Source organism: Crinia signifera, chromosome 8 (genome assembly GCF_055691185.1).
Source record: "Crinia signifera chromosome 8, ASM5569118v1, whole genome shotgun sequence".
Classification (NCBI taxonomy): Eukaryota; Metazoa; Chordata; class Amphibia; order Anura; family Myobatrachidae; genus Crinia; species Crinia signifera.
Window position 1 is genome coordinate 21,963,296 of NC_139224.1, and position 27,019 is coordinate 21,990,314.

At 46.2% G+C, this 27,019-nt stretch overlaps 1 protein-coding gene and 1 pseudogene across 1 annotated transcript; both read right to left on the minus strand.

Annotated features, from left to right (window-relative positions):
- Window positions 1-351: 351 nt before the first annotated feature.
- LOC146029966 (U2 spliceosomal RNA) lies at window positions 352-453 on the minus strand (annotated as a pseudogene).
- A 3,447-nt stretch (window positions 454-3,900) lies between these two features.
- Window positions 3,901-27,019, minus strand: PPP4R2 (protein phosphatase 4 regulatory subunit 2). The gene is made up of 9 exons (XM_083155971.1): window positions 26,729-27,019; window positions 20,979-21,060; window positions 15,671-15,841; window positions 10,709-10,802; window positions 9,479-9,516; window positions 8,593-8,667; window positions 8,316-8,456; window positions 7,570-7,847; window positions 3,901-5,914 (listed from the first exon to the last, which is right to left on the minus strand). Exons 1-9 carry the CDS (start codon window positions 26,760-26,762, stop codon window positions 5,604-5,606), a joined length of 1,224 nt encoding a protein of 407 aa, XP_083012097.1. The 5' UTR covers window positions 26,763-27,019; the 3' UTR covers window positions 3,901-5,603.

The following is a 27,019-nucleotide window of genomic DNA, read 5'->3' on the forward strand; positions in this document are numbered from 1 at the left end:
CCTCGGAATAGCAATCTACTCAGTCCCAGTGTTTCTCGCATCCCAAGGTTAAGGTACTAAGCTGGGCTTTTCACTGACTCCGCATCAGAGGCTACAAACCTCTGGAATGGGAGCAATCTACTCAGTCCCAGCGTTTCCCCGCTCCTGAGGAATGGATACTAGACTGTACTTATCCTTCGGGGGCCACAAACCCCTTCAAGAGAGCCACCTACTAGGCCCAGTGTTTCTCCCCTCCCTACCAGTGGGGAAAGGGCCTGTTTTCCCCTCCCACGGCAGGGTGAAGATACACAACCAGACTGTTCAATGCCCCGACCATGAGGTTTTCGGTCCCCTCAGCCCATCGGAGCAGATACTTGGTCCGGCCTTTCTCTATTGTTCTACCAGGGGCGGGTCCACACCCACTGATAAGAACAGATAGTACACTTGATCTTAGCCAAAAGGCCGAGAAGTTACTTGCCTCTAATGCAGGCATTCCCAACCACGGTCCTCAAGGCACACCAACGGTGCATGTTTTAGTGATATCCAGGCTTCAGCACAGATGGTTTAATCAGAATCCCTCAGATACTAATTAAGTCACCTGTGCTCAAGCCTGGATATCTACAAAACCTGCACTGTTGGTGTGCCTTGAGGACCGTGGTTGGGAATGCCTGCTCTAATGGCTGACATAAGCACTCCAATAGGACCAATGCCTTGTGGAAATCTTTGACTCCATCTTGTTCTACGCCACCTATTCAGTCCTGTGTGCTGCTATGGAGAGGTGATATCCCTCTCTTGCTATTTGATACCTTCAAATCCCTACAATGATTTCCAGATCTCCTCACAGAATCACAAGTGGCCTCCTCTTCCAGGCATCCATAGGATTACACCAAACATTCCGGAACAGTAGGCAAATACACTGATCTCCCCGACTCATTGTTTGATTGTCTGTCAACCATATAGGTATTTTCTATTGTATGTAGGAGTTGTTTTCTGGATACATTTTTTGTTTGCTTGATGGTCCGCCTCTGTAGCTCTCAACTAATCACCCAGTATTATTATTACTACAAGTGCAATTAATATTTCCTCACTTAAACTCTCCAGGTGCATACTGAATACACTTTAGGGTGAATAAGTGTGGCTGCAGCCCATGTGGTACTGACACTCTTGGGTTTCAGTTTGCAGCCTCAGCGGCCTGCAAGCAAAAATGTGCATGTCCAGCAATAGAAGAGACTGCACGGGATGCGACTTTAGGTGGCGTTGCCACCATTTAAACCGGCAACCCCTACTACGAGTTGCCTGTGGCGAATAGGATTACCACCTTATTTTCCGTCCTCTTTATGGTCTCTGATTATTTGACCTTTGTTTGTGTTGCCATTATCAGCTCAATAAATACACTTGATACCCTCAAGTCCATATTTAGTACAAGTAACGGTACTTGTTTCCTAGCACAGCGCCCACGATATTCAGTCGTATGGCATCGTATGCATTGTATCGCATTGCATGCCATATGCCCGCATGCGATTTTAAATTGTATAAGCACCCTAATGGGTTTTTTCAATGGTAAATGGCCCCCCTATACGATTTTTAATTGTATAAGCACCCTAATGGGTCCTTACAATGTTAAATGCACCCCCACTATTAACGCCAACCCGAAGCGTGGCGGTACGCGTCCTCCGACCTTTTCATACCCCCACTATCCACGTCGGCGTGGAGTTGATTTTAGATAGTGTGGCGAGCCTGAAGCGTGGCCAGCCCTGCGAGGGGACGCGTATTACTTTACATGTATTCCGTGTCCGCTCGCCACACTATCTAAAATCAACTCCACGCCGACGTGGAGAGTGGGGGTATGAAAAGGTCGGAGGACGCGTACCGCCGCCCCTCGCGGGCTCGCCACGCTTCGGGTTGGAGTTGATAGTGGGGGTGCTTTTAACATTGTAAGCACCCATTACGGTGCTTATACAATAATCTTATAGGGGCCATATTTAACATTGAAAACACCCATTAGGGTGCTTATACAATTTTAAATCGTATACCATTGTATATGGCATACAATGCGATGGTATACGATTTAAAATTGTATAACATCGGCTGCCATCGCATCGCATACCATCGTATGGCTTATGGTATGCGATGCGATGGGCGCCGTGCTAGGAAACAAGTACCCAAGTATTTCTTAAGAAAAGGAGCGCAATTGTCATAAAAATACAGAATCACTCTTAGGAGCAGCAATATTGTTATAAATTTTAATTTATTCCCCTGTGGTGCCTTTTATTGAGTGTGTCACCAACCGCGGGTTATTGCGCGCCTGATTTTGTCCTATCTGTGATTTGCATCGTGTGTTTAAATATATCACACGTTTGCAAACATCACAGATTGGCTATTGTACCATATTTAGTACATCCTGTATTAATTTAGCTCAGCACCTAGATGATTAATCTCTCTTTTACATCCATTAATAAGCATTTCCTATGTCCAGCAAATTATAAACCCCATAGAAAATTTGAGTCAAAAACTTGCAGCAAAAAAAAAAAAACAACGATCCATGGGAAGGGTTTGCATTTCATACTGGATTGGATAGCGTCCTAAAATAGTGTGCCAATCTGAGCCCTCTCCTGCAAATTTATATTCTAGCTGTGCACTGATGGCTTCAGATCACCAAAAGGTGGCAGCATTTAGCAAGGACGTCCTCAGAGTCCCTATGTACAAGTCCTGTTACAGATCTCACCAGTAAAGTGTAAAGAGCTATAAGACGTACCGGAACCAATGGCAGCCACTGCGCTTTCACCTATAAATGCAATACACAATCATGACAGGCTGGTGGTTTGTGGTAAGGACAGGAAGTTATTGTAGTCCAGAATAAGCAGTATAGAGGAACTGGTACAGAGTAAGACAGTACAGGTTCCTCAGATTGGTTGAAATAAGCATGTAAGAAAAAAGTTAAATAAAATGAAGGGAAAAGATACTTGGGGGTGATTCAGTTTGGCTGAATCACGCTGCCACATCTATTTGTATGCGGCCGTATGGCCGATGGTCGCAGACCATCGAATGATTTTTTTGACCGCCCGCAGATAAGTCTGTCACAGTCTGATCTGACTTTTATTTGGGCCAGAGATGGCCGAACAGGGGGTGCCCCGTGCAGGCTACGCCATGCCTGCGTTCACACGGGCCAAGCATTTTTTCTGGGCGCACCCACCGTTTTTGCACTAGCCCCGTGTCCACCCTCACTGTGAGAACACCTCGGCAACTGATAGTCTTCCCCTCCTTACCTGAAAGGAAATGAGGATAAATCACATCACCTGTATAAGCCCAAAACTACATATAGGCCTGCGATAATATCCAAGACAAAGTTACACAGGCTTGAATTTAGCCAGCCACAGATCCGGTGTAAAAAAATAAAAATATATATTCAATCAGGGATTCAGATTGTCAGAACTTGCCGACAGTCGGAATCCCGGGTCCTTTTTGGCTCAGTTCGACTAACTCGACAGCCAGAATGTTCTGGCTGCCTTGTTGAAAAGTGAGCAGATTGTTGAAAAACGGCCATGATTTTGACAATTCACGGCGGTTTCCGACAAAACAGATCTGACTTGTTTTAAAGTCGGATCTATTTTTTGTAATAATCGGCCTTCAATGCTGTAGGTAACTGCCGCATTGAATAGGTGACGCCCGCTATTTCTACAGGCGGAAATAGTGTCTGGTATTAAATACCCCCCTAAATGTATATTATTTACTAGCCTACAGTATATACATTGAAGGAAGCCATCACTTTATCCAGAGTCCAAAGACCTAGTGGATTGATGTGTTCCGTTCCCAAACACCGGACTGGCCCCGGAGGCGGCTTCCTCCATTGTATACAGTTTCACAGTCCGTGTGGGGAACGGACTCCATTTAAGAAGATATAAAAGCAGTTACACTCTCCAATTTAGGATTTATCTATTTTTATTTTTCGGTGCATATATTTGATAAAAATGTACTCCATCACTTATAACATAAATATTTATTGCTTCATATGAATACTGTATTGAAAGCCCAAAGCATTCAGTTTTACACACAGAAAATTATACAATTAGATAACGTTGCACAAAGGCAGTGAACACTCGTTAACATCCTACAAAATCTACTTTACCGAAATTTAAAAATTCTAAATATCAAAAAGCTATAAGTTGGAGAAACCAGTAGAAAGACGGCGGCCAGCAATTTGTGACGCACAGACGTTAGGTGGCGCGATGTTCTAGAGCAATAATTGTGCTTTACAGCTGGTCGTGGATGTTCTCGATCACTGGCTGTCAGAAGGCGGAGAGGGAGGAAAAAAACAAAAAAATTCAGTTCACTTTAAAAATGTGTTATACAAATCATGTTATTTTCAATGCACTTCAAAAAAACAAACCCGCCAGCCTTTCAGTATAGGTACATACGTCAATATATAACCTCTCGCTACAGCTGAGCAGAGTAGCACTGGGATTGCATACAGTTTAATTCTTGGATCAGTAACGAGAAATTCTGGTAGTCACAAGTCTCGAGAGAAAATTACTAGTACCCTTTGAGTGTTTAAGAATCTAGGTTTGCAAGTATCTACCTTTACCTGTCGGCAACTGCGTCAACAGCAGTCGCTATTAAGCACATTTCTCATAAATAAAAATGGACATGGTTTATATTATAAAAAGAAATTAATGCAGGAGAAAAAAAAAAACAATGATGGTTCAGTCCCTTGGAATGTTAAAACTTTGCAACTCCGGAAGAAGAGTCTTAAAACTCTAAGTGCACCTTTTGCGGGCGACATGTGGCAATCTAGCTGCTGTAGAACAACACATCCCAGCATGTCCGGAATGCAGAACATTCTGGAATATGTAGTTCCATAGCAGCTAAAGGGTACCACAGGTTGCTACAATATGTCGAGGCAGCTATCTGTACGTGGGAATGCAATCCATCGGGGCACTAGTTACAGATGCGCCTCAGTGAAGTCGTGAGTATAAAGTGAATTCTAGGCCAACTTCTCGTGAACGGAACCAAAACGTACATGGCCGACTGAAAACGGGCACAAAGCGGTGGGTACAGTTTAGTATAGGTTTTGAAGAGGTCTGCCCTAGCACATTCACTGCCAACTAAAAAAATGGGAAGAAAAACAGGAAACATTTGTTCCTATACAAATAAAGTTTTTGAACTAAAAAGTAAACAAAAAACAAGGCAGAGAAGGAAAAAAAAAAAAAAGGGGTGGGTGGGTAGGACTAGACGCCACATAGATTTGATTTTACTTTAACCAAAATGTGGAAACCTTGAAGGAAAAAAAAAAGGGAGGGGGGGGGGGGGGGTGTGTGTCATCAAAATCATAACCTTCCAGTTGAAAAACGATTTAAAAATAAAACAAACAAAAAAAGAGAAAGGGAAGTCTATACACAGACAACGGATTTGACCAAACCAAGAACTGAGTGGCAAACCGAACCTGGAGGGTGGAAAGATTCACAGTTCTGAAACAGGGGGGAGTAAAGCGGCTTCTATTCCAGAAAAGTTTGCATTTCACAACCTGCCTTTTGTAAAACTAAAGGTCCACTTTATTAGGTAAAATTTGTATACAGTGTAAAAACAGAACTGTCTGGAAAATACTGTGTCTATAGGTGTCAGTATAGTTAGTCTTGTTCCATAGGTTCCTCTGCTACATCTGTGGCCTCCTCACTGTTCTCCATAGGGGACTCGGTGGGGATTTCAGGGGACTTTTCAAAAGTTTCTGGGTGCTCTGTTTCGCTGCACTCTGTGTCGGCTTTGTTTGGGGTTGCGGCGCTCTCCGCTTCCTCGCTTTGCTGAGCGTCCTGCGGTTCAGTCTGTTCCGATTCCTCCATTTGGTGGGATTCTTCGGAGGTCTCTTCCCTAGCGGGTGAGGATTCGTTGGCTTGCTTGTCCTCCACTTCGGCCGCATACTCGCTTGATGTCATTAAAGATTCTGCAATGGAAGAAGCATAAAGTACAATGACAAACTGGTTGCGGAATCCTTAACACAAAACATTTCAACTAAACCGCGTTTATCTGTATGCCGTAGACCAAGATGATGTTTGGTCCCTGCGCTATTCTCTGAATATCACACCCTCAACCAAAAATGTGCTACAAGAGGTCTGAAGATTAAGGGGGGTATTCAATGTGGGGTCACAGCTGTCTAGTTGGCTCGATAGCCGTGACCCGGTCTCGTTTCTCGACCAAGAAATTGCAGGCGGGATTCAATGTCCCGTCTGCCGTGGGAGAAATGGGCGTGGCCGTGAGAAGTGGCTGGGAATCGGCGAACTGTGGCCGGGAGCTTGTCTATTCCTGGCAGAACGAGCCTGACTGCTTGTGAAGTCGGTCTTGTTCTGCGAGATCCCCTGCTCAATGCGGTCGGGGAAGACAGCATTGAATAGGGCCCCACAGCCATCTCCCGTCAGGGGAAGCCTTCGGAAATGGCCGGGAGTCCGACTGTCGGGACGTCCGGACAGTTGGAATCTGGGATTGAAAACCCCCCTAAACCATCACCAACAGAGGCACAGTTTCTAAAATAACGGAAATGATGGATTCATATTATATACTCATCACAACGTAGGTTTCCAGGCGACAAACTCCAACGTTCATCTTTCCCTTCCAATATATGTAACGTTATTCAAAGCAGACCTTGGTAACAAGCAACTCAATGTGCATTTAAATATTTGAAAATATGTCGGCTTTTATTTTCCAGTATTATTTTTCGTTACTAACTTAAAAGGGATTCAGTACTGAATCCCGGCGGTCGGGATCCCGGCGTTCAGAATCCCGACAGCCGAAATGCCGACAAGGGGGGGGACGTGGATCGCCCCCCCTTGCGGGCTCGCTGCGCTCGCCACGCAGCGGGCCCGGTGCCTCGCTACGCTCGGCACACTAATTTATTCTCCCTCCAGGGGTGTCGTGGATACCCACGGAGGGAGAATATGTCGGTATTTCGGCGGTCGGGATTCTGAACGCCGGGATCCCGACCGCCGGGATATTAACTGCATCCCACTTAAAAGGGTATATTCGGTTCAATGCCACAAATCGATGTACCCAGCAAATGAAGGATGAAACCAGGGAACACACAGGTTTCACTGAATCTGTCTGTTCTCAAGCATCCAAAATTGGATAGATGAAAAAAAAATAAAAAAAGGCCATTTGGCTTTTGTACACTAAGTTACAATTCTTGCTCCTCATTTACAGCCTTGGATTTGGTCTGCCTACTGGATAATTAATTAGCATTTTGGGTGGAATTCGATCCGGGATTTGGAATCCCGGCCATTTTTGCCCAGCTCGACTGGATCTCAACAGCCGGATTCAATGCTATGGCTGTAGAGTGCCGGAAAGTGGGCGTGTCGGTGAAAACTGCGGCGGATTGTCGAGAAACGGCCGTGAATTTGTTTGAAATCATTGATTAGGCGGCCTCCGCTATTTCCCCTGTTGGAATTACGGGTCAGCATTGAATACCGCCCTTAGTCTGTTATACCAGAGACCAACCAGTGGTTCTCCAACCAAAATTACAGATCCCAGCATGCTCTGGGGGACATATAGACTGCCATTTAACAATTGCATGATATTTAACCCATTTACTGCCTGGGAGATGCCCACCTTCTTCTTCCTCTTCTTCTTCTGCAGCATGCTCTGTATCACAGCTGTCTTCTACTTTCTCCGCACTTTCAGATGGAGCCTCTGCATCGTCAGTCATGTCACTGGAACACTGGCTGGATGAGGAGTCAAGCTGGTCAGAATGCTCCTCTTCCTCGTCTTCCGGGTCGAATTTCAGTCTCTTCACTTCGTGCTCTTCTGCTGGGTCTTCCTCCAAGTGCTTGTTCTTTACAGTACTTGGCGGAGAACTTTCATCATCGTCATCGGGAGAGAGGGAATCACTGTCAGTGGGGGAAAAGCAGAAAGCACGTTATGGAAATGTACCACGGACCTTGGTTAGATTACAGCAGAACATTGCTCTAGAGTCGTTCTTCAATCTGTAATTAGAGAGTCTACAAGGGTTCAACAGAGACAACAGGAAACGGACTAGGGAGACAACAGAAGTATTCCCAAATAAGAGTCTTCTCCAGAAATGTAGGAACTGTCTATGGGCTCACTTGACTTCTACTGAATTCAGCAATGCTACTAAAGTAAGCCCAGGGCCGTGTGAGAGGCCACCATTGTTTCTAGCTTCTCATGTTCTCCAAACGCATGAGAAACCGGTAACATCCTAGACTATTAGGACACCAAAATGACCATAAATGCTCTCATTTGGGGACCCTCATCCCTTCACGTGACTGAATTACGGGATTAATCCGAGGGCCTAGGGAAAGTGTGGAATCTCCGAATCGTTTAAAATTATGAGTAACCTGTGAGTCTTGTCTTTCTGTAGTACATCAGTGTCCTTATTCTCAGCACCATCAGGTAAACCGTTTGTGGTCATGGGGCTCGAGAGTGAAAGCTTCGGTCTGCTCAGCGGTCTTGGAGTTCCCGGGCCGTTAATGTTCGATCTGAGGCACAAAACATTGTGGGTTTTTTTTTTTGTTCTAAAAATGTTATGTTAATACTAATGTACTGAATACGTGCCCATAATGAAATTCCCCTCTATGTACTATTAGTCTTCATGCACATAATACTCCTTCCTACCTGTCCGTGTAACTTTGGGAGTTTCCAGGGAACATGACACCATTCATCCGATTTAGGCTGCCTGAGTTGTTTTTCCTAGGAGATAAATGGATTGTACTTAAATATTCAGAGTTACAAGTCTGGTCACTCACTGAACACAGATGTATTTTATACTCCATCGTCCCCTCTCACCGCCCCACGAAGAACCCTACCACCCAGCTCTTGAGCACAAACCAAACACAAACCTAAAGTTGACTAGAAAAAGAAAAGGAACAGCTCTACAAAAGGTTTATTGTTCCACTAACGGCCCCTCTACACCACAGCAAGTGTTTGTATTTGTAACAAATGACTGGAAAAGCAACATACTGTACAGCAGGTATCTACATATTACAGCAAGGCCTATACAGTGGGCTCCCGCCGCAGCGTGTCGGGATAGGCCTTAGAAGGGGGGGGGGGGACTAAGGGTAAGTGTATAGGAGTAGCAGGAGGACTACGGTGACCAGGCATAGTTACTGGTAGAACGATATAGGGGGCAAATGTAATGGCTGCAAAATACAGGCATAAACGTGATACCATTAAGCACGCCCACTGTTTTAATAAAGCAACAATCATTTAAAAGACAGGATCAATCTGTTTTTGAATTTATAAATTAATGCTACTAAAAAAAAAAAAAAAAAAAAAACACCACACAGCAGAAAGACTTGCTGGGAACCCACCAATGGCTGCACCTCGCAGGCTATTACAGCAACCCCCATAAAGTATGAAGTCTTGGAAAGCAAATGCTCATAAAAATGCCCGTTTCAGGTCAGTCCCTTGTTTATATTAGCAGAACACTGTCCGGTGTTTGAAATGATATAACTACCACTTCTGTATGCTCATAAGTGTAACTTAAATGTATCATACTCACTCAGACGTGGGATATACACAGCTGACAACCATGACATTCTGCAAGACACAAAGTAATATACATTCAGTAACTGAGTAGGGGAGGTCACCGCGCAAATGGTCGGTCCAATGCATTTTCCCCCCATAAACCCTGCAAGCACCGAAGATTTACAGGTGGGTCGCTCGTAGACAGCAACAGCGCCTGCTGGGAGGGGGGTGTCTGTGTGGCCTTGTTCTTCTAGTCCTATACTGGATTTGGCCATTTCTAAAGCAAATGACACTAATGCAGGGGTGGCCAAACCGATCCACAAGTTCTGCCAACTATGTATATCAGGCAATCTGTGGATCTATAGCAGGAATGAATGCAGCAGGCGCGAAAACGTGACAGTTAGTAATGACTACACTTGTGCACCAGCTAGGTGGTCTGGGGAATGTGAGTTAGTAATGACTACACCTGTGCACCAGCTAGGTGATCTGAGGAATGTGACAGTTAGTAATGACTACACCTGTGCACCAGCTAGGTGATCTGGGGAATGTGACAGTTAGTAATGACTACACCTGTGCACCAGCTAGGTGATCTGGGGAATGTGCCAGTAATGACTACAGCTGTGCACCAGCTAGGGAGTCTGGGAAATGTGACAGTAATGACTACACCAGTGAGGTGACCTGGGAAATGTGACAGTAATGACTACAGCTGGGCACAACCTAGGTGGGCTGGAAAATGTGGACCATTGGTAGCTCTTGAGGACCGGTTTGGCCAATCCTACTGTACCAGATCAGTTTTATGGGGATGAAAAGATGCGCTTTTGTGGTCTCACCCGACCAGAAGCAAACCGGCACACTGAAAACTCTCGGATTACTACAGTTTTTCACCCCATCGCCATTAGATGCAATTGTAAAGGTTACTCTTCTAGTGCATGCACACGGTTACACGAGGAATTAGACTAGATTTCGATTCCAACTGGCATTCGATTTCCACTATATATAGTCTTTCCTGGCAAGATCATTTTTCTATTCGCTTTACACTACACAGGAGCGAGCATCGGGATTGAATCTGCATCGAATGTAGAAAAACCATTCGATTTTGCCTCTATAAGCAAAAATCTAATAGAAAAACAGTGCATCTCTCACCGCGTGTATGCACCATAAATGTAGCGTTTCTAGTTGTACAGTAAACCGTCACATAAGCCAATATAAAATGCCAATTTAAAAGCGGTGTCGATAAAAAGTAAAGAGTGTATATTAAAATGACCTTTTCAACTCCTCGGAGAAACTTATCCGTGCCGGTGTAATTCCTGCGGGGTTCAGTAACCAGCTCACAGAGCCGCTGAATTGTGAACGGTGTCCTTGGAAAAAGCCAGGCAAGAAAACATGGTTAGACGCAACATTTATACAACTGCACGGCAAGACACAGCCTACAATATCTTTCATGAAATCAGGGATAAAAGATAAAGGGCAACATCTGCATTATATTTACACAGGCAGTTTACAGTTTTTAAACTGAAGAATTTTAAATAATTATCGTTTATATTGGGTCACAAGGGTTCCGCAGTGCCAAATAATATGAAAATGAGCAAAAAAACTTACAGTACAAGTTAGGACAGGTACATGGTATATATTACTCTGTGCGGTGTCACGCGAAGTGCCGCCACACAGAGGATTATATTGGGGGTTCCGATGCTTTGGAGCTTTATTGGATGGCACCGACAAATTTACTTCATTATACTGATAGGATATGGTCATTGGGTCGACACCACTAGGTCAACAGAGTTTTTTGGGGGTTTTTTTTACTGTTTTTTGAGCCGACAGTCAGTATTTCTTGCCCTACCATTCACTAGGGCGTGGTGGGAGAATAAAATAGTGTGTCGAGCGTAGCAAGGTACCGTGCCCGACCATGGCTAGCGCACCTAGCCATGCAAGGGGACGTGGTGGTACGTTTTAATGTTTATGTTGAATGTGTCGACATAAGGGTAAAAAAATATATATGTCAACCTTATGACCCTCATCGATCTAGACACATGTCGACCTAATGACTGTCTAACAACTTGCTGGTGACAGATTTGTTTTAGTTTACATTCTCAAGTGCCTCATAGGTACCAAAACATTAGCAGGAGAAAATTCTATAAAATGTCTCATATTACTGACCGCACGTTTCCTATTGGTCTGTATATGGAACGCAATTCAATGGGTGCGTTTAAATAGAGTGCCATATTAATAGGAGGGAAGAAGCTATTCAATACACTGCCCTAAGTCCGACCAGAACATTTCATCTTGCACCCCCCTCCTGAGGTGTAAGCAGAAAAACAACTAAACCAACGCCACAAAAGCAGTTTTCTGTATTAGGCCAGTGCAAAAAGCATCGCAGCCGGGACTGCGAAAAATGGCAGTTACTGCTACTAAACACCCATCATAAGGTGCAGAAACTGGCGTCTCCCAACTAAGTGCAGGGTCTGATGCTGACAATTCATCACCTCTAGGACCTCCCGGCACTAATAACATCACGCTGAATTGAATCACCCCACAATCCTTGTCGGCCTTAATTAGTAAGATAGAATATAGTTGATTAAAGTTAATTAAAGTTAAAGGAAGAATAAAAAGCAAGAACATAAAACCGCCTATACTATACTGCCATAAAGACAACAAGAATTGTCAAAATAACTTTATAGCACAACTCTTTTAATGCATGCAGCTAAATGGAATACAGGAGTTACCCTAAACCACAAAAGAGTTATCAAAAAACTAAACAAAAAACCACGTCCCTGTCTGAATCCCGAACGGTTTCAGTTAAATTCTAAATCCTTCTACAGGCCCGTGGGGATTGTGGGACGTGCAGCCGGCAGACTCGTCTTGCGTAATATTTACAGCACTCCTGCCAAACTAAATCTTACTGGCCAATGTAGCGCAAGTGTGGATACAGCTACTTCACATGGATGTATCAATGCCACGCTGAGTGCCCGACGCAGGGACGCCAATGCCTAGTGTACCGCTTACCAGTAAGGCCTGCAAAGCAGCTAACATTTACCATCAGGCACATTTATGAAATGACTTCCATTAGTGGCGATGTTACCATAACAACCAGACATTTGCTGGCATGTATAAACAATCTGATGTGCTTCAGGGGCAGCACTGGTGGATGGCATCTAACCCTCTAATGTCAAACCATGCCATTCAACTCAGCTCTAAATATATAAAATAGAGACATCTATCCACAACAACACAAAGCCAGAAGTGGTGTGAATGCTCAGGGCGGTGCACTTTTTCGCTCTCCAAGTGCTGTGACACTACAATCCCCAGCATGCTCTGCTGGGACTAGTACTTTCACAACACCAGCAGCACAGGGAAGGATGTACTAGAGATACAAGGGGTTAACTGGAAGAGCAAGCATATGCCCCAAGCAACTGCAGGACTAGGGAAGCCACCAGAGACACAGTGGTTCCCAACCCAGTCCTCAAGTACCCCCAATATATCACCCAGCAGGTGTACTGTGTGTCACCAACTATCACATTTCAAAAACCTAAAGGTGACCAGGAAAACGGGAACTTGTAAGGGTACTGGAGGACTGAGGTTGGGAACAAGTGGACTAGGCCAACACATACACGCTCCTGCAAACACAAGTCCAAACTCCCTTGTCCATCTATATCGTATAATGAGCTTGTGTGAAGGGTCAACATCATTAGACGTGAGGGAGTTTGCTCCGCAGGTAAGTGTGTACGTGTGTGTTCAGGGCTACCATAAGTGCGACAAACAGATCTTTGATTCATCTATAGATATATCTGTAGATCAATTATGGCTAGGCAGCGTTTTCGTCATACACGCTGTCCGATCCATCGGGACTGACAACATAAATGAGTGGGCGCTCTTCCATGCACCTGCCTACTGAGCCGTCAATCACCAGGGGCTGTAGGCGGATCACCTGTACACACAGCACGATGTGCCGATATATATCTTTATATATATCATTACTCTATTTTATATACAGTAATGTGCAGATTGAGAGACAGGATTCTAAAATGCCTTAAGGAGACCGCAGTGGAACGCATGCTTCCTGGCTATGCGTTCCACATACAGGAAGTGATGCGGCGCAGGTATCTGTAAGGAAGATCAGGCTGATCTTCTACAAAAGCCGCAGGGGGAACGCACGCTTCCTGACTGTGCGTTCCACTTACAGGAAGTGACGCGGCGGTGATGCACTTCCGCTTTTGGCGCTACATGCTGGGACTGTGTGATGGAGGAGAAATCCAGCCCAGGTGTGTGGCGCTATCTGACACTGGCGTGGCAGGCGAGTATGTTGGCGCCAGTTACCTACAAACTATGGAATTGGGATAAGGTAATTAGTGTGTGTTAAGAATGTGGCTCAGGTTATGTCCAGATTTTTGACTGTACCAAAGGGGAGTGTACAGCTACTTGTGGGGCTGATATAAGGCACACAATGTCCTGTGGGTTATGCACTTTAGGAGGAGATAGTGGGGGCCTTGAAAAAGGTCTGTTGGCAGACCGAAACGTTGGCCCTAGGCCCACTGTCATGCACTTTGCACTTTATTGGATGTGGTGAGATGGATTAAAATTCCTTTATTGAAGAAAGACCGGTGAGTGTCCTCATCTTTGTGGCTATATTGGTGAACTTGTCACCTATTGGAGGAGAGTGTGATCCTTATATCTAAAGATATATATCCAGGGATATCAGGCATCGGCTGAGTTGCACAGCCATCACAATATATCTGGGAACAATGCTGTTCAAAGATAAATCGCTCGTACACACTGGCCGATGGTGCATCAATATATCAGCCAGTGTGTACGCACCAGAATGCTTTTTTGGGTGCCACAAGTAACGGGATGATCAGGGCAATTCTACTGGAGCCCATTACTTTTTATAGACCGGTTTCAGCAGCTAATCGTGTCTAGAGTCCTGGTTCTACCACACTTTACCACGCTACTTCTCTCAATAAGAAGGTCTTCCTGCAGAGAGACCCGTTACTTGGCATGAGGTTAGAGGTCACATCATGCAATCATATTAGCCCTTCCAATTGCATAACACCGTGTTATGGCGCCATCAATGAGGAAGTACTGTTGGATAATACTATAGCAACAAAGTTATTGTGCGAGCCCAAACCACTAACAGACACTCGCCATGGTGGCAGAGCCACCGGCACCATTCTCAAAAACTGGTTCTTGATGACCACGAATCCTCTTGCAACATGGAAGAAAGATTGGCTCACCCTATCACTGTATACAAAGTAACAGCATCATTCCCCATACTACAGGTCGGGTATCCCGTATCCGGGCATCCCGTATCCGAATTATTCCAAAAACCGTGGTTTTTTGGAATAATTCAAATTTTTTTTGTTTCCCTCCCCCCCCCAACCCTCTTTTAATACTTACCAAGTCCTCCGGCGTCCATGGCAGGCCTTCAGCATCCTCTCCGGCGTCTCCAGCGGTCCCAGGAGTGCTTTGCGTGAGTGCACGCGCCGGTGACATCACCGGCGCGCCTAGGAACTTGCGCAAAGCACTCCTGGGACCGCTGGAGACGCCGGAGACGGTGCTGGTGGTCTGCCGTGGACGCTGGAGGACTCCATGGACGCCGAGGGACCCTCGGGGACCCACCAGGGGCAGGTAAGTATGGCTAAAAAATTTTTCCAAAAACCGGAATATTCCCTTATCCGGAATGCTCGTGGTCCCTGTAACAGTCAGAGCATTAACAAAACACTCACCACACAGCATCAAGGAAGTGCCACAAAGCTGGGAAGAGGGGGATCCACAGCATGCAGGGGAGGGAAGATGCAGTCAGAACAAGGATATGGTACAATGGAAGAGCGTGCAGGTACCTGTATAATGTTAGGATATTTATGAAGGAGGGGGGGGGGGGCAGAAATAGGGTCTTGAGTTCTCATGAAGTGGTTTTCCCAATTCCAAAGTAATAAATAAATAAAAAAGTGCTGAATGGTACAACTTAACCATACACGTACAATTGCTGTGTGCGATGAGATGTGCGCTCCCGTCACACATCCCCATCGCACAGCTCAAAAAGTATGTGCTGCGCGTACTTTTTGTACTAGATCTCATCGCAAAACCTATGCAATGCGATGTGATGTGATATTGTATACAATAACTGTACCATGTATTGGGCACCTTAAGAGACAAGATATCAGCAGCACAAGCTCCTCCGCCCAGCCCACATATGGAAGGATTGACGACACGACATTCATTGTACACTTACCCATTAAAACCAGTAACAATCTTGAGTATTCTTTCCTTCATTTCATCGAAGGGGATGTATTCCACATTGGGGTTCGGGGGCCCCCTGGGCTCAGGAGCGGAGGTCCTGAAGTCATCCATAACTTTCTCTAGCTTAAACATGAAGTAATCTTTGAACTGCGGCCACTGGACTCTACAATAATAATAAATACATTTGAATTTTACGCCATAGGGGGGACTTTACATTCCAGCAATACGTCAGAACCGCATTTAGTTAATAGCATTTAATACGAGAATAATAAGTCCAATAGATCAACTCCACAGGAAACGCTGATAAGATAGAACACACACACAGGGGCAGATGTATCAGTGAATTATATTTTTGTTATCAATAGCATCATAACTGTGTTCCAGCCAATCACCTCCAGCCATTGTGTGTGATAACGTCACTTAATGATGAATCTGCCCCAATACAATTATTATATATACACACACAAGGTAGCGGAGCAAAGATTCCAGGGGGTATCAGGCACTGGCAATAACACCTCAAATAGAGCAAATACTGTAGATACAACCACAGCAATCTGCTTTACCTCACAAGAACAGGTTAATTTTACGCTTTTTGTTTCCATTCCTCACATTTTTTTTTTCTTTAAACAAAATAATAATAAATTCATGTTCAGGGGGAACTACAACACAGAACACAGGCATCTTTGCTTAAGTCGCCCATCCAGCTAGCTGCATGCTTCTATTTTGCAAATTTAAAATAAAAAAGGATTTCCAAATCGCTGCTGTATTTATCTGCCCCCCCCCCCCCCCCCCCCCCATCCTAACGACATGTGTACAGTATATGGCTCTTGCACTAAATACCCTGGGAAACCAGTGGAGGAGGGAGGGTGGTCTCAGGTTCTGCCTCCTCTATTGTGCAGTCACACCCAGTACTCACAATGGCTTGGAGAAATGTGGACAGGAGCATGTGTATTACATAATTAGAGATAGGCAGACAAAGACAATAGTGCAAACTAAAGGTGCGTACCCACGGATAGATTTGGGCAACGATTCAATGTCTTTACAATTTCCTCTGAACTCCTGCACAAACTATTTGGTGTCAAATGATGAATGATTGATCTTTAACGATGGTGGAGGGAGAGGGAGCCAGTCAATCAGCCTTACCAAATCATTCAACGTGCATACACATGAAAAGATTGGTACACATTGATCGCTGATCATTCTGCATGCAGGAAAGATCAGTGACCTCTACCAACGACGGCAGGTACGCGCACTGTCCGATATATCGTTCATACACACGGAACGATTTGAGCGATTGGTCATTTCAATCCGTCGGGAACGCCCAGATCTTTTGCCAAATCTTTCTGTGTGTACGCACCATAAGACATTTAAGCCGCCCACGAGGTAACATGCCAAAAGGACGATGATAAATAGGTCCAGTTGGTGTGCTGCTTTGTGACTAGAATGCTAGGTATATAACCGACGGGATGTTTAAAGGTCTCTCCAAAACAAATAAATACAAATAATACCCTTAATCTGAAACCGGAAGATATTGTCAATCCGCACAAAGAAATGTGGCATAAACAGAGACATCAGGCATTGCCAGTCCTACTGCCATGCAGGAGAGTATGGGTCATTGGGTGGACCCAAATTAGGTAGACATGGCTATGATCAACAGGGTTGGAAGGTCAGCAGCCAAAAAAAGTAGACATGAGATTCAGAGTTCTTTTGTCCCGAATGTCGACACAGTCAACATGGACATTGCCAAAGTGTACCACCTCCGTTCGCTGTGCCCAGCGCACTATTATATTCTCCCACCACGCCATAGTGGATGGCAGGGCATTAAACACCGCACATATTGGCTAAAATAAAAAACGTGAAAAATGCACGTCGACCTATTTCAGTTGTCGATATTCAGTAGTCGACCCAATGCATGTCAACAGTGACCTAATGACCGTTTCCTTTGCAGGATTCTTTGTAAAGGGGGGGGGGGTAGTCATTTACAGGGCAAAACCATGCCGGGCAAATGACTGACCCTTTAAATAAAAACCTCCAAGTTTGGACTTATGACGCGTTACATCCTGCACGTCATTGGAAAGGAATCCCTAACTACTAACATACTCCAAGCAAAGAGCAAATGTAAGGACATTTCTACCCCAAGCAGTGCAGACACCCGGCTACCTCTCCAGCCAGCGCTTTTGGTAACAGTCACGGTTGCTAAGCAAATGCTGGACATCATCCAGCCTGTAACATTTCCACATCATTTCACTATGCAGACAGCTCAGTCCGGGCCAGGGACTTTGAACTTTTACACAGCAAAGCAAGCACTGGCGGAAAGGCTGCAGAACTGAGGGTCTCCTGACTACAACAGTGTATACGCAGTGCCATGGCTTAGATTTTGCAGCGCAGTTTATACAGGACATTTTTATGGCACTTCACTAGTCTCCAGGCGCGGACAGTAAAAATGAATCGAATGCTTTCCCCATCTACACAAACACTGCCGAGTTTAGTTTTACAGACAGAGGATTTGAAAAAAACGACTGTGATGTTTTGCAGCTGCTGCGATGTGTGTGTTTCTGTATTCTCAAATCACAGCTAGCGTACTGTAATCCATTCCCTAGGACAGTGCAAATAAAGTTGATCCATTATTTTCCCAGTACAATCTGCAAGCAGTGACTCATCGGTACAGCTCCCTACTGCGCTTACCTCGCACCTGCTCGCTTAAGGGGCGACTGTGCTGAACGATGTAGATCGCTCAGCACACAGCTCTGCACAGTGGTGTGCTGAGCGATCTGTCAGGGCCAGTGTTCTGCCCAGTGATAACTAGATTTATCCAGCATGCTGGATATTAACCACCTGGCGGTAGAGACGGGGGTGGCCGCACATCGATACGGCCCCTACACATGGAGCAACGTAGGGGCATTTTCTAAGCGATCTAGTAAGATCCCTTATAAAATGCCCTGAAATAGCCCCATGTGTACGCCATACTAATCTGTTTCTATACACCTCATACTGCTATATGTATTAATTCTGAAGGCAGGATATTACAACAAAGCCTAACTAGCAGTAATCTGTATCAAACTCTAGAATCCTTCAAAAACAGAGCCAATACTTTCCTGTTTACTCAAGCATTTCCTTAATTCCCTAAAGTACAGTTTATGAAAAGCTTTTCTGCACTCCATTGTTCCTGTACTGTATTACATTCATTCTATCTGTTAAGCACCTTGAGTGCTATTGGACAAAGAGCGCTATATAAATAAATGTATTATGCTACTTTAGATAGATTAAACCAATGGGACAGACACCACCGTCCAGTCTAAAACGAGTGGCAGGTCACACCAACATTCTTATCATGTAACGAGACAGATAATACATTAGTGGGATTCAGTATTGAATCCCGGTGGTCGGGATCCCGGCGTTCAGAATCCCGACAGCCGAAATGCCGACAAGGGGGGGGACGTGGATCGCCCCCCCTTGCGGGCTCGCTGCGCTCGCCACGCTGCGGGTCCGCTGCGCTCGCCACGCAGCGGGCCCGGTGCCTCGCTACGCTCGGCACACTAATTTATTCTCCCTCCAGGGGTGTCGTGGACACCCACAGAGGGAGAATGTGTCGGCATTTCGGTGGTCGGGATTCCGGCGTCGGGATTCCGACCGCCGGGATTGTAACTGCATCCCCATTAGTGTTCCCAAGAGCTGCTCTGCAAGCCAGGAACATGCAGCTTCTAGGGTAGCTTTGCAATGCACAGATTAGGGGGAAGAGGTGTTGTAATCAGCAAGGGGCCTTACAGGCCGGCCCCCCAACATGACATCATAGAACCCCCTGCGCTCCAGATAACCGATAATAACTGGCACGTGCACATTCTTATTCTCTTCAGTGACGCAACTACACAGTCTCATGAGAGAGGGTCACGCCAAGCTGCGGTGATAACCCCGGCTGCTGGAACGCATGGAATGAAATTAGAAAGGCAAAGCAGGGGATGCGCGTGGGCATGAAGCCAGAGAGATTACAGTAATCCGAAGGTGGAAATGCCCTTTGGATTTTACTGCCATCAAGGTGTCCAGAACCAAGATCCGGTCCTGCACAGAACGACAGAACTGTATTTACTATTTGCTGAAGATGCAATGACACCACTGACCTTCCTAATTTACTGATGAACGACATTTGAAAGTGGGAACAGTTTTCAATCATTTTAGCAGCTTATTAGTGATCACTGGACGACAGCAAGAGGAGTCTCTCGTCGACAGTAATAGGGCGATTTCAAGGGTATTTTCTAATCAATCTGACTTGACTAGATCGCTTAGAAAATGCCCCTACATCGATCTGTGTGCAGGGGCCACAGTGTTACGCTATCGCCCAGCGATTAATATCCAGCATGACGGATAAATCTAGTTAGATCGCCAGTCAGGGCCAGTGTTCTCACCGGCCCTGACAGATCGCTGTGCAGCGCTGCATGACGAGAGATCTAGAATCGCTCAGCAAAATCTGCCCGTGTGTAGGCCCCTAAAGTGTCATAACTTCTAGAAAGCTGTGTAACGCAAGGACTGATTACATTGCCTGATATTGCTTATAGCCGAGGGAGAAAGACTGATCTGGTCTGCTAGATTTGTAATACAGACAGCAGAGACAGTACCATACTCTTAAAGGGAGGGTGGTGGAAACGCAAGTATGGAATAGAGGTTTCCAAATCCATGTAGCTTAAAGGTGCCTTTTTAATCCTGTACAATAGGCCTGATAAAGCAGTGATAAATATATATATAATCTCTTTCTCCAATAGGACTCAAGGCGCTTAACAGATAGAATGAATGTAATACAATACAGGAACAATGAAGTACAGAAAAAGCTTTTCATACATTGTACTTAAAAGAATTATGGAAATGCTTGAGAAAACAGGAAAGTCCTGAGTCTGTTCTTGAAGGATTCTAGAGTGGGGGTTCTCGCGGACTGTACGGGGAAGCGAGTTCCATAGAGTCGGATCGATAAAGTGGAAGGTGATTAGTAATGATGATCTCCTGCCATTTTTTCAAACACGGATTGGCTGGTGCGTTATCACCTTCCACTTTATCAGGCTTAATACAGCTGCCCCAATGTGTGCAGAGTGCCAAGTTCTGAACGGTCAGTTTTATGGATGCACCTCTACGAATTGCTGCTGCAATTGTTTTTCTCCCTGTCCGATTTCAGGAGATTAGAAAAAGCTGATCACAAAAATACAATGTATATTTCCCCGCGAATATACCACAGGTTTGTATGACCACAAACACCAAATGCGCGGCTCGACACAAACTATCATCATGTACTAAATGGTCGCTGGTCTCATACTTACATGGTCTCTCCAGTTTTCGCCACATGGCACAGAAATTGATCCAATTCCGGACATGGTTCTTTTTTCCCCTTTTTCTCAAAATCTGGAATAAAAGAAAAGTTTAGTCCTATTTATAGCCATAAACCGTAGTACTGTTTTACAGACTAATGCAGAGGAACGCGATTGCCACCTTAGGGAGTGTTATAAAAGGAAATACAACAGTACAGCCTAACTGCATAGTAAAGAAGAATTTATTGTGAGCTGCAGACATGAAATTCTCCCCATGCTTCCTTAAACAAGGACAACGTCATCAATACAGCTGTCAAAGTGGACTTTACTAGGAATACAGGACACTTTATAGTCTGAATACTTACAGGATTAAAAAAAACAAAAACCATGCCCCGTTCACAAATGTCGCTAATTACAGGAGGAAAAAAACAGGGAAATACAATAAACAGCAAAACCAGCCAAGTATGTGACATAGACTGGATGTAAATATTAACACTAAGGGAACATCTCAACGTAGTTAATAAAAAAAAAAAAAAAACATAATTGAGACCGGAAAATATAAGCCATTAGTACCCCTTTCACACTGACAAATATTTCCCGAGTTATTGCATGTGAACTGCATCAACTCGGGAAACTGCTCAGTGTGAAAGGGTCCTGGTAGATTATGCCAGGTCCAGCGTTCCGGAATTTCTACCCAGGTCTTGACCAGGGTTGGACCCGGGATGGGTCCAGGCGCAGTGTGAACCGGTAGCCTGGGTCGACGCGACCCAGGTCCCGTTCAGTGTAAAAGGCGCCACTGGAATATGCTGACATCTCTCAGCGCCGCCCCAGCACCGCCTAAAGATGACGTCACCCGCCTGGCTTTATGCCAGGTTGGGTGGCTAGTGTGAAAGCGGTGGCAAGCCGGATCGTACCCGGCTTGCAAGTGTGAAAGGGGTATAATACCCCATTCAGACCAGCAAATGCAGGGATGTTCCTGGAATATTGTCTCTGGATGATGCAGGGACATTCAAGGGTTGGCCCCTTTCACACCGGGCTAGTCCCTGCATTTTCTGGTGTGTGGGGGCAGCAGGTGTTGGGGTCCGGGCTTCGGGTGGTGGGGTCCAGACTGCGGGGGTCTGGCATTGGCAGTTGAGCGCTTGTAGCACTATTTGCCGGGCAGCGGGGCGGGAGAATTTGAAAGCATTTTGAAAAGACTGGCAGGACAGCTGATTTGGTGAGTGCTTCTGGCCAGTCTTTTCAGCTGCCTCTGTCCTGCAAGCCGGGATGGCGGGTAAGTACCTTTGACACTGGCCTGTTTCCCGGGAGCAACCCTGCTATTTAGCAGGGTTGAATTCCTGGGAATCTTACACACCAGCACTAATTGTGGGAATTCAGGCTGGTGTGAAAGGGGTATAACATCCCACTATAATAGAACACAATGGCCCTTATTCTGATCGGTGCGGCCGGAGCAGATTATGCGGCCAGGACCGTGCGTGCGAAACCCCGTCTTCCATACGGATCGCCAACTCCGTCTGTATGCGGTGAGAAGCTGTCCGAACGGACCGCAAGTGTATTTTTCACGGAATACGCCTCCTCCATCTAAGGGAACCTCCCCCATCATTCGATGGTCGCAGACCATCGAATGCAGGACCGAGTGGTCCACCAGCACCCGCAACCTCAGACCACACGGACATTTTTCCGTGCAAAAGCAGGGATCTGGGCGGGCAGCTGACATCCAGCGATGTCATATATCCGCCCCCTACATGCGTGTCACGGCCGCATTACCATACGTACGCCCAGCGTTTGCATGGGAACGCCCATGAAACGCGGGGCGTATGCATATGGTAATGAGCCCAAATAGCCCTTCACGCCCCTCTCCACCCCCTGTTCGGAGTGTTCACATATCATGCGGGATATGGCCGTACGCCCCGCTCGCACATGCGCAGAGACGCCTCTGCACATGCGCAGACACAAAACATCGGCGGCCCGAACGCACGCGGATATATCCGCACCGATCAGAATAAGGGCCAATATGTTCTAGGACTATGGGCCTTATTCTAGTTCACTCTGACAAAATCCTTCTTAGATGGACAAAACCATGTGCTCTGCAGGTGGGGAAGATGTAACTTGTGCAGAGAGAATTAGATTTGGGTGGGTTTTTACTTCAAAGTGAGATCTAGATTGCAGTGTAAAAATAAAGCAGCCAGTATTTACCCTGCACAGAAACAAAATAACTCACCCAAATCTAATTCTCTCTGCACAAGCTACATCTGCCCCACCTGCAGTGCACATGGTTTTGTCCATCTAAGAAGGATTTTGTCAGAAAGAGTGAACTAGAATAAGGCCCTATAGACGTCACCCGTAGTACCTGACTTGTAGCACAGATGATGTCACAGGAAACATTTTTTTCTTGTCCCAGTTACTGACAATAGAGGATTGTGGTAGCAAGAAGCTGCATTGTGCTGGTGAATAAAGAGTGTAGACCGACCGAAGGCAGCGATAGGCTGAACTCTAAGGGAAACTGTCACTGCCGTGGCTTTCATGATTGTCTGGCAAAATGCATAACAAAGTCCAGAACGCTGTTATGGGGGTCCTTACATAAACAAGGAAGTTCATATGTGCAGCTCCGTCTGGTACACAGACCTCAGCGCACTGATGATCAGAACTTACATCACACACCTGGTGGTCAAGCATTACAACACACATAATACTATGCTCAAGAAAAAAAAAATGGAATGAAAACTAAGAAAAAAAATAAAATATTTAAGTAAAAGCAGAAATGTTGTGGTATAGAACATTTTACTGTTGCAGTTATTACTAAATGTTTATACAACTGTAGATCATGATGTTGGGCTTCAAGTTCAGTTATGGGTCAAACACGCGGGGGCGATTTAAGCCCCATTTCTAAGCAATCTGACTAGAACGTTAGAAACGAAGCACAAATATCTGTATGTGTGTATGCCTAGATATTTGTTGGGCTAGATATTTCAAGCATGCTCAATATATCTAGTCATCGCCAGGGTTCTCTCTATTGAGGGCAGTGACAGATCACTCAGCACACATCACTGGTGCAGCGCTGAGTGACCTGAGTGATTGACCCCTTCAGTGGAGGGTTTTCTTGGGGCAGGACAAAGCTACCGGGGCAAGTTTTTCCTGCCCCAAGAAATACTCGCCCAGTCACTGATTTCTGTAGCAAACCCTGCTAGCCTGGCGCTGCTGCAGAAGGCTTTGGATGGAGGCACCAGCACCAGGACGACTATGGCCCGAACCCCTCAATCTAGATCCAATTCGGACCAATTGGATGTAGATTGTAGGTAGATGGGCCCTTTTTTTCCCTGTTCTGATCCCGATCCGATGGGCGGCCCTGCAGGTCGGTCGTTATTCAGATCCTACCTGCTGCAGGTAGGATCTGAAGAACGACCATACAGCCGGGTGCGGGTTGCCATTGGATCGGACCCGCTCACGGTGCACATTGTGAGCGGGTCGTCCCCCCCCCCGCGCGCGCGCGCCACCGTGAGCGGGTCGGACGAGACACTGACGACCCGCTCACGATGTGCATCGTGAGCGGGTCGTCGTGGTGTGTACCCTACATAAGGGGCATTACTCTTTAATGTGCAAGAAATATAAAAACAAACAAATGGTCAAATCGCATGCGTGTCTCTCTCTTATGGGGCCTACACATGGGGAGATTTTTCTGAGCGATCGGTCAGGGTTCTCTGAACACTGGGCCTGACAGGTGATCTAACTAGATTTATCCAGCATGCCGGATCTGATCACCGGGCGACAGTGACGCGCGGGGCTGCAAAACGCTAAGGCCACACACACACACACACACACACTGAGCAATTTAGGGGCATTTTCTAAGTGATCTATTCAAATTAAGTCAGATTGCTTACAAAACACCCTGAAATCGCCCCATGTGTAGGCCACATTAAATATCAGGTCTTTTCCGAAATAAATTGCATAGTGTGTCGTTTTTTTTAAAAAGGTGGCCATACACTTGTATGACTTTTCCGAAGGCAGAAGTCTACCCTTGAGCCACCCTGTAGCTTGCTTGGCGGCAGGATCGCATATGACAAACCATACGCTGTCCTTTTTTTGCATACAATGTATCATATTGGATCCCAGCCAAGCCTCACCGGCTTCGCTGCGATGTGACATCTCTTCTGCAGCCCATGCAATCCTCAGTCTGCAATGAGAGTTGCCCATGACCGCGCATCGTATGTCAAATACATGCCATTTTTTTTACGATTTATTACCACAATTGCATAATCGCATGTATATTGCCCTAGTGTATGGGCACCTTAACACCCAATTCTGAGGTGGTCCTTTACTGCACTAATACATGCAGGAACACAGACTTACCATTATTGAACACTGAAACCCTGTAAATAACTACACAGCAGAAATATGAAAATGAAATTGTAGCCCTAACCTGTAGTAAATACCGACATCTACACCGCACACTAGATCATACTGGACAACCCACCCTTCGACCGCACCTGTTGTCTCTTCGACATCCCCACCACCTGTCAACATTTGTTGCCTCTACATAATCCACTCCCAACATCTGAATGGTACGTCATCTTTGCAGCCACCACTACGCCAGTTACGTTAGCCGCTATGGGAATAGCGACACCATTCTTCACTCACCATGCTTCCGGCACCACCCTCCTGTGTCCACACCATGTATTACATGTAGTAAAGTTGTGACGAGCAAAGCAAGCCACCAAGCCCAAAGTGGGGCAAGTGAAGCGAGCCCGCGAGGGGGTGATGATGCTACGTAAGTTACGCAGTGTAAGCAGTGGCCAAAAAGATGAGGAAGTACCCTCTGAAACTTACATAACGTCTCCCTTAGAACAGTATCTAACTCCCCATCTACATCCATGGCACCTATCTGTCCTCGCAGATCTCATCCTAGACTCATCTTGCTGTGCCACCCTGTCTGCCTAGTGTACAGAGTCAGACTGTTCTCATAAGCAAGGCCCTTCTCCCTCCCCCACATCTGCCATTATCTACTCAGTACTTGGTGGCTTTTGGGACTGTTTGGTGCACCCATCTACTTCAGCACAAATTGCAACCAGCATGCTCTTTGTTATCATTACTGTACATGCAGAAGTGTGTCAGTCATCTAGCTGGTAAGAATCAGTGGGGCAGATTTATTAAGTTCGGTGAAGTGATAAAGTGTCTGGTTTTTATCACCGACCAATCAGCTCCTATCTGTGAAGTTACAGGCTTGGTTTGAAAAATGACAGGTACAAGCTGATTGGCCGGTGATAAAAACCAGACACTTCACCGAGCTTAATAAATCTACCCAGTGTTCTGTATTGAATATATGCTCTGTAAGGTGCTGTGGGTCCTTTGTGGCCCCTTATTAGTAATTCTCCAGCCTATAGTCTATGCCATCCTCCGGCCCCACTTGCAACCCTTTCCCTATACTCCAGCCACACTTGAAGCCCCTGCCCCATTCACAAGTCGGATTGCAGCCCCTGCCCCATCCTCCAGCTACACTTGCAGCCCCTGCTCCATCCGTCAGACCTACTTGCAGCGCCTGCCCCATCCTCCAACCCAGCTTGCAGCCCCTGTCCCATCCTCCAGTCCCTTCCCCATCATTCAGCCCCTGTCCCATCCCTCAGCCCCACTTGCAGCCCCTGCCCCATCCTCCTCCCTCCCTACTCTTCACATTATCTCCCATCCTCCATCAGAGCCTCCGCACTACCCCCCACCCTCCGTACCCTGCAGCTATCACTAGAATCTCGGGGCACTAGGACAATAGTGACCTTTTAAAGCCTCCTGCAGCAGGTCGACGTCCATGGCCGGAAGGGGGTTGTCGCACACCGGCTGCCTCCCGAGCCGCACTTTCACCTCCAGAACCCGAGTCCCACCTGTGCCCTGGCTCGGGGCCCCTGCTCCTCGGGTCAGACAGGGACGCGGTCACGGCGCCTCGCTACTGCCGGTCTCAGCCTCGGAGGCGGCGGAAGTACCTTCGGGTACGAGGAACAGGAGCCGCCGTCCAATATGGCGCTCGTGACGTCACCGGGGGCGCGCAGGAGAGGGAGGCGTCGGCGGGG